At 29.9% G+C, this 8,993-nt stretch overlaps 1 protein-coding gene across 6 annotated transcripts in view; it reads right to left on the bottom strand.

Moving 5' to 3' along the window:
• Positions 1-4,502: 4,502 nt before the first annotated feature.
• The window catches only part of Gug (arginine-glutamic acid dipeptide repeats grunge), a 51,470-nt gene continuing 46,979 nt past the window's right edge, over positions 4,503-8,993 (bottom strand). For 5 of the 6 annotated variants that reach the window (XM_074170622.1, XM_074170621.1, XM_074170627.1 and 2 more), the window contains 2 exons: positions 8,293-8,363; positions 4,503-5,944 (listed from right to left, as the gene is read on the bottom strand). In XM_074170622.1, the coding sequence (XP_074026723.1) occupies positions 8,297-8,363 (67 nt within the window). In that variant the 3' untranslated portion in view covers positions 4,503-5,944; positions 8,293-8,296. Of the gene's footprint in view, positions 5,945-8,292; positions 8,378-8,993 lie in introns of all 6 variants that reach the window. The other variant, XM_074170626.1, reaches the window with a different exon arrangement.

Genomic DNA, 8,993 nt, shown 5'->3' with positions numbered 1-8,993 from the left:
TTTCCAGAACTACTAAAAAATTTGGAAATAGATATTATGTTAGAACTTCTTACAAAAAAACAAAGATACTGAGATCAATACTAACACATACAAAACCCAACAACTCTGAGGAAAGAAAAAATGGTATTTATAAAATACCTCCTTCTTGTGGTAAAAGTTATATTGATGAAACTTTCAAGACTATTGAAAGTGCGTTAGAATGAACATCGAGATTATATCAGAAATAGGCAATCGACAGGACTTAAATTGTTAGAACACATTTTGAAATCAGTCAGCGAACATCGACTTGAATAGAACAAGATTAGTATGGTTTTATAGTTACCAATGAACCCTACTTTAAGAGAAGTAATTTCAAAATTTGCGTATATTTTTTATATTTGAAGAGACGTGTATTTTGAACCTCTCCTTATAAATGGGTTGGTTTTTGAGTACCTGCCTTGAAGAAAGATATGGATAGTGGCAAAATTGCAACATACCAATATCAGAGAACACCTAGTACAAGGTTTTTAGATTTAGCGAATGAAAGATCTTTTTTATGTTTATCCAATATAATGAGTTCGATATTTGGAGCCAGTCGTTGTGGTAAAAGGACATTTTGTTTTTCGAATTTAGTAAATGAATTATTTAGGTTACAAGGGCATTTCAAATTCAAATCTCGTGTGATTTCATAAATGGTAAAAAATTGAATACTTTCAAATACTATTGATAAATTTTTCTTAAGTACAGATTCAAACAAGTACCTACTTGAACTCTTTCAATTTGAATTACTTCAAAAAAAATACTTTCCGAATATATTTTTATCGCAAATAAGGTTGGTAATGGTTGTTTTGTCACTAACAAAACTGAAAATAAATAAAATTCAATCTCATTATCTATCGAACAAAATAATCCAAAATCTTCCAAGAAAAACATTATTCGAAAGACATTTTCAGAAAGGAACCAATGCTTCTTTATTTTCTGGGTGTATCATCATCCACAATCTAAAAAAAATTAATAAATCGATAGCAAATCTGCTTAATAAATAAAGACAATAAATAAAGGACAAACGAAAAGTTCACCCCAAAAAGTTACTGAATAATCCAATTAATCAGTGAAATTTCTATACTTAGTTTTTTTTTGTCAACGATTCGAAAAATAACCCCTTTCCGTTTTCAAAACCCAAGAAATTCACTTTTGAAGAACGCCTCCATTGCAAATAGTGGAGACGTAAAAATAGCCACCTCCTCTCAACTTTTTGACGGGAAAAGGTATCAGAGTCGGACATAATTTTTGTAAAAAGAGAACATTTTGGTACTTTTTAATAAAAAAGTTTGATGGTCTTACATCACTTGCTAGCGAGAGGGCACAATCAACTTTTTTTCAAATGAAAAGAGATTCTTTTGATATTTCGTTTGAAACTTGTCTAGACAATGACTTTCATTTTTTTGAATTTTGATAGCCGGTTTCATTAGAAAGAGAAATAAATCAAAACATTGAAGAACGTTGTATAGAGAATTGAAATATCTTTCGAGTGAAGGGTCACAAGGCCTCCCTTTCTATTTGAAAAAATAAGTTCATGGCGCCCGGAAGTTCAAAGGGCATGGAGAAATGGTCATGAAGTGTTAGGAATCACACATTAAAAGGTAAGACCTCGTTAGTTCTTAGCTCGCACAAGTTTCTCAACTTCTAAGAGTTGTCGTTCGTATGGGAGCGACAGCTGATTAACGGAAAAACAGATTTTTTATGAATGCGCCATTTTCCCGCGGCTGGCGCCCCAGTTGGAATATTTAAAAATCCTTCTTTATTGCACATCTAGAACATAGAATGAACATATATACAAAATTTCAGCCTCCGACAATATAGCGGTAGGAGAAACCCTTTTACCCCTAGAAAGAGTTCCCAGTTGAAACATTCACAAATCCTTCTTAGTGCGCATCTAAGACCTGAGAAGCACCTATATACCAAATTTTGTCTTCCTAGGACTTACCAGTACGGAGAAACAGAGATGAATTAGTGTTAAGTGACTTTTGCAATTATAAGTATAGATTCGGTTAGTAAATATTGATTTCACAAACTCATAAAGGTGTATGTGTGTGTATAGCTCGGAAGAGAAATATCTTCAAGCATCACGAGCCCTGAAATAATGTTCATTTTCGGAGTTGGCGTGATAGTTAACTATTTTTCAAAATTTCCAGTTTCTTTGTTCTCTAAGTATCAATGATCCATTCAAAATTTTAGTAATTAGCCATGTTTCAAGCAAGTTGATAAAAATAAAATATGAATGAATCCTACGTGGCAGGAAATCATAATGAAGAAAAGAAAATTGAAACTTTCTATGTTTTTTACCACTTTTATTCGTAACTAACGTTACTGCAATTTTGTCCTATAAGGACATTTTCAAACTTAAACTTTAAAGAAACGTATCCTCAGAAGCATGTTCAATCTCAAATGCACTGTATTTATTAATGAAAAAATTTTAACTGTCGTCAGTCTACATATTCTCAAGGCTGCTTGTTATGTAAAGAAACATATAAATGAATTCCCATCCTTCAAAGATGTAAATAAGTATATTACTAGAAATGGAAACAAACTTTACTTACCCACAGTTCATCTATCACAAGTTCACAAAGGACCTTTTATTACATCAATAAAAATCTTTAATAACCTTTCAGTTAATATAAAAAGTGAAAATAGATTTATCATTTCCAAAAAACAGTGAAAAATTATTTGAAAGGCCATGCTTCTTATTCACTTAAGGGAATTATGGCAATTAAACAGGACTCCTAAATCCAAAATAATCTGCTTAATGTTTTGTAACTTGATGTATGTATCTGTATTTTTTTTTATTTTTTAAACTTTAGTGAAGGTGTACTGACTATTTCGAAACCTGTATGGGTCAAATGAAAATAAACATTATTATTATTATACATGCTGTTTTCTCTAATGCAGATATCATATTTACTTACCTATGTATATGTTGATATAATGACTGAATTTATTATTGATTTTTAAAATTGTATGTTTTTTAATAAAGATTCATTCATTCACAAAACCAATGTTATTAGATAGATAGATAATTTATTAATATATAAAACAATACAAATATGATAACTCTATATCTATATGAAAATAGGTATAAAGTTATGAATATTAAAATGGACAATGATGGTTCGAGGGTTAGCGAACATCACGATATCACTTGAGTAATTTAAATAAAAATAGTAAACACAATATAATGCACATACTCGTCAGTAAACACAATTTGTTAACAAATCTTTCAGATACCTTTTTAATAAATATAGACTTATCTCTTTGACATTCGGAGTTAGAATATTGCAAAGATTAATGTCGATAGAATTTCTGCTTGACTTGTTCAGTCTGAATCTACTTGTCCTAAATAAATCATTTATATTATGATTGTGGAAAGCAAAATTTCTGTTTTGTGTTGATTTGTTTTTAGTAATATCTAAGAGAAATTGATAAATAGAAGGTAGTCATTATTATTATCAAGTATAAAAAGTAAGGTTTACAAGGCTCTAAGATACCAGCCCCAGATATCCTTAAGGTTTTTTTTAAAGATGAATACCTACTTGGGTTAATACTATTTCCCCAGAGAATTGTCCCGCATGAGATATGTGATTGGAAAAAAGCGTAATTAACTGATAATAGCGCCTGTTGAGATCGAGTTTTTCAATGTCTGAAGAACAAAGGTGCATTTCAACAGTTCATTGCTAAGCTGTTTAATGTGCACTAAACACTACTGAGTAGAGCAAATGAATATGAAAAAAATGTATTAAAAGAAGAAACTGATTTTGAAGTGAGTTCCCTCATGTTGGTATCTACAACAGTCTATAGATAAGGCCTTTATTTATTCCTGATGCTTCAAGAATAGGGCAATTAGGTGTGTTTTCTTGTTAAAGACCTCCCTAAAATGACCTGGCTGAATATGCTAATTAATATATATTCAACCGAACTTACTTTCAAACCAGTGGTATTATTTTTTGCAATTATTTTGACGTTTTACTTGATTTTGATCTTTCTCTTGAAGATGATCACTTGGTGATCGAAACACGTGTCGACGTGTGTTAAAATAACAGTTTGATGTTGGGAAAAAACTTCAGTAATATGTATTTTACTTATTGCTAAAGACGTTTGTTTCATACTATCCCATATTATTATTTGTTTTATTTTAGGTCACAAAAATAGTTTGCCTTATTCATAATTTTGTTTCATAGTCATAAATCCTTTTCATATTTTTTTACTATCATTTTCACAAATCATTGTGAATATTATCAGTTCTATCATCTACGATACTTCACTAATATATTTTCTCTCAAGATTTCAAATTTGTCAACACTTGTGTTCAGACGATGGAAGTCTGATTTTCCAAATTTACAATAAACTCTCGCCAACCAGTTTCAAATATTTCAACTCACTCAAAATTGAGACTGAAAAATTATTCTTTGGTGACAAATGTTTATACTGTTATATTATATATAGTAATAAAAAGAAAACGAAATCGCTATTAAAAATCATTTATTTTGAATTATTATAGTATACATATTTTAAAACATGTGACTTCACAGTCTCTATAGTAAAAAGCTTGTTTTCAGAAATTTTATGAGTTGATATTTTTTTCGAGTAGTGTAAAAGATAACTCAAAGAAATACCATAAATATATTCAATCTGATAAGTGAACATTTGGACCACATTATACAAAAGATACTTGAAAAAAATTCTTTGGTAAAAATATTTATTGATATTTTTTAAGATTTAGATTAAAATGTATAAACAAAAATGTACAAAAAATATAAATAGATACATAAATAAGTAAATCTACATGAATGATAAAGCTAAAAATTATATTAAAGTATAGTCACACGCATATCAGAAATTGAACAAAGTACATATTTCATTCATATTTTGGTTTTGTTCGAAATTGGAAATAAAGTTGTCTGAAACCAGATATAAAGGGAAAATAAATATATTAAAACAATTAATTATAAATTGAAAAATCGTCAAGATTGTTTCGAAATTCAAAATAGATGAAGTTAATTCACGAAAAAAGTCATCTAAAAACTATATAAAAATTCAGTAGAATATTTTCATTTACGTCAATCTAATTCAAATTCATATAATGCTCTTCAATTCATCTCACACAAGTTTCTACCTGCGAGGGTTATAATTCTACTCAAGAGTTAAAACACTTTTTTTATTTCTTGATAAGACTTTAAAATTCACTAGACCTGAAAGATAAGTATATAAATCTTTTTTTGAAAGAAGTACACTGACTAAAATTGAAAAATTATTTTTTGAGTATAACAGTAAGTCATAGGTTTATTAAAGTAATCAATATTTTCAATTTCAGATCTGATTTAGTAAAGGGTGTGGCTATACTTATAGAAAGATAATGTGAAAGACGAGACACATTGCCATGACATGTCAGTTCAAAGTCAAGGTAGAGGACAATACACTTCTTTTCTACTTTAATAAAGGTATCGTACATAGTTCTCTGCAAAACTTTTCATATATTGCAAAAATGATTATATACATTGAAAATGATAAATCTATCTTTATAGGAAGACTGTACAATTTTTAAAAAATTAATAAAAAATATTTTACCGTCACAATGTACATACATTGTGTTTCTATTATGTAAAAATATGTACAGGTACACAAAATGTGCAAAATGAAATTTTGCTAGCAACACTCAATTTTTTCCACATCAATGTATACAAAATTTTAAGCAAAAAATACTATAAAAAATTAAAATTGTATATATTTTTCCTTAAAATATAGCAAATTTATTTACATTTGCCATTTGGTGTACTATTTTCAAATTAAATTATGTTGAAATACACTTTCACAACATTGTGTAGTATAATATATACTTAAATTGATTTTCATAAAAAGATTTGATTTTGTTATATACACACCACCTCGTTTCGGTCAGCAACGAAGAAAACTGAAATAATACATTATAATGAGAAACTTATCATCACATTATGTCAACAGAATCAATTCAACTTCCATTACGAGAAATTTTCAAAGATTCATCATTCATATTTGTCTTTGAAAATGGTGTACAAATAGGGATTGAATTTATTGTTGAATTAACATCTATATCCATATCAATGTAGTCTTAGGCTTCTTCTCAAATATTAAATGAAATTATTGTTCAACAAAAGTAGAAATGAAGTATCTATATTTCCAATGAGATAAAATAAAACAAATAAAAACTATTCTATTATGATACTTCAAAATGTCACCAGTGTTTAAAATATACGAAGGTAGTGATAAAAGTAAGATCTCTTATTATTTTATAAATACAAATAAAAAACAATTTTTTATATGTCTATAATTCTTTGAATTGAAAAGTTTTCATTTTTCATAATAAATGTATTTCAATCGTTTCCTCTGATACTTTTTAAATGCCCATCAGGGTGGTCACAAAGGTGAAAAAATATTTTCATCATATTGCCGGCGGGATTCCCCTAATATTTGCTATTTGTCTAGAAAATAACATTTGAAAGTTTTAGCTGGATTGGATAATGTTAATCCGTTCCTCATTGAGATCGAATTTGAAAAAGATTGTTTTTCTAAAAATCGCCGCTTTTTATCATAAAATGAAAATTATTTATCCTAAATGTTTGATTCTTGTTTCGTTTCATAGAAAATGTTGCTATCTTTCAAGTTTTAATCTAACCACTTTGTTTTAAAACGGTGATATTTAAAGATATCTATTATTTTTTAAGGCCGGACATGATCCAAATCCTCAAAGTAGCTATTTTTAGAAAATAAGTGGAAAATGGCAAGAAAGATACTTAATTTCAATCAATTTTTTGTTTCCTTTGAACATTATACATTATATAACAATATATAATTAAACATAAACTGAACATTTTTTTCACATTTATAAATGTTTTAGGAATTGCAAGTTAATGGTTACCGATCTGGTATATACATAGTTCTATCCCTTGAAAGGTCGGATTTGTTACAAAAAAGCTATTGCCAAGGACCATTTGTGTGTTCTTTGTCAGGGATGGCTGGGGTTTTTCCATTCTTTGGAAAGTGTGAGGGAGGAGGTCAGAGGGCTTTAGTTAACGGTTGCTTTTCAAACAGTTAACATTATTGAACAACGTTCGTCTAGTGAGGTTTGTGGGACTAAGTCTTCTACAGCACAAACGAGCCATGCTCCTTCGGGTTCGAGTTCAAGGCAGAAGGAATTGGTGTATTTAATTGGCCACATGTCTCATCAATTCACTGGCAGTAAATTACCATCTGATTGTCATGTTTTATGCAGCTTATTTTATAATATACGGCAAGTGATATTGAACACCAGGGAAGACTTACAGTAGAGGAAGTTTTAATTTTGTGGGAGAAAGCTAAGATACCAACCAGACACTTTAAGCTAACAGATCTGAAGGCACATCTCAAAAGAAAAAAGTAGAAGCTTTCAAGTCAGCCCTTGATGATCTATTTAACACTGTTGAGGACGCCCTGCGGCGTTGACATGAATTTTGTAAATTCAGAACAACAAAGAAAAAAGAGATGAGCAGCTGAGACGGCGAGATTTGAAAAATCACAAAACAAAGTAGGTTAGGTTAGTAGAGAAGTAGAGAATAATATCAACTACTGCAGAGGCATTAGGTTTTGACTCACAGCATTAATTTGTAAGTAGAAGTGCAATACAACTTCGCAGACAGCTATTGCGAAAACAAAGGACTAAGTTTATCAAACATGGATTCAAAAATTCCGATTTAGAAGGAGCTGTTATGCACTGAGTAAAGAAAATGTTCAAAGAGTAGCGGTTTTGATTAGTTGTGGGGATGAACAACAGTTGATAGGAGTTCCTTCTTTCAAAAGCCATATTATCTAAGCCATTACCACCTTGATCTAATATATAATTGAATGTGTAAATAATTTTCTGTGCTGTATTTACTTTAAAATTCAACTACAACCTTTTTTATGTAACAATTGAGATAATAAATAAAGCAAAATCTGGACAGGTTAGGTATTTTATAAAAAAAAATTAATAAAAAGTTAAAACTTCAACCTTGAGGCACGGGCTAACTTTATCCAACTGAGCTGAAACTTCACCAATTTCATTTCTCAGCCAATTGGTAGCTAAAAAAATCTAACATTGATTTTTTGTGACCACCATAATGTCCATGTTCTGCCAGCACTCCACCAATAACCACAACAGTGTGGTCAACAGGAACATTATCTCTGTCACTTTAGAGATCTTAATATTGGAGCTATCTTCATATTATATGATATATCAAATCACAACTATTTTGATGCCAATCTTACCATTTTACTGTCGAGAACCTCTAGCTGCTTCTTCCAAGGCCCTGACTTTAAGTTCTCGATCTCTTTGTTGCCTAAAATGTGAAAACTACTATCATGAAAATGGCTCTCCACAATTCGGAAATAACAAACACACTGATGCATAGGGCCATAGCTAGGAGGTGGCAAGATGTGCCCCCCACCTAGCGCTCGATTACAAACAAGGAGCGAATTCAACAATAAAAAATACTCTTTTTTGAGACGGATGGATGCAAATCATCAGGCAATTAACACGTGAAGTATTTTAGATTATTAAAATTTACCTCACGTATACAAAAATCTTAATTGTAACAGTCAAGTTTGGGTAAAAACACATTGCAAATTTAGCTACTCTTTCGCTTTTTTTAATAACAATTTGTAAAAGCAAAAAAAATTGGTTGACTGAAACTTTTGGATTTATTTTCAGTCCCCTTAACCAGAAAATATTACCTGTTCCGAAGTTCTTAAATTATAAACAATACCTACAACTACTGCAATTTATAGAAATTGTTTTGAAAAGTTTGTATAAGAAAAATACTTTTACTTATTTTCATGTGATATACAGTATGATCCCTTGAGTTTGCAACAAATAGCACTTTTTTCAATTTCACCATTGAAAATTGAATACCGCCAAAAGTTAGTGCATAATAGATGCACGTAGAACGGTTGCAAGATAAACAGCATAC

Source organism: Leptinotarsa decemlineata, unplaced genomic scaffold, assembly GCF_025532065.1.
Source record: "Leptinotarsa decemlineata unplaced genomic scaffold, Ldec_3_MD MMD2_P_RNA_scaffold_9, whole genome shotgun sequence".
NCBI lineage: Eukaryota > Metazoa > Arthropoda > Insecta > Coleoptera > Chrysomelidae > Leptinotarsa > Leptinotarsa decemlineata.
Note: the sequence above shows the minus strand (reverse complement) of the source record. Positions and strands in the feature narration are given on the sequence as shown.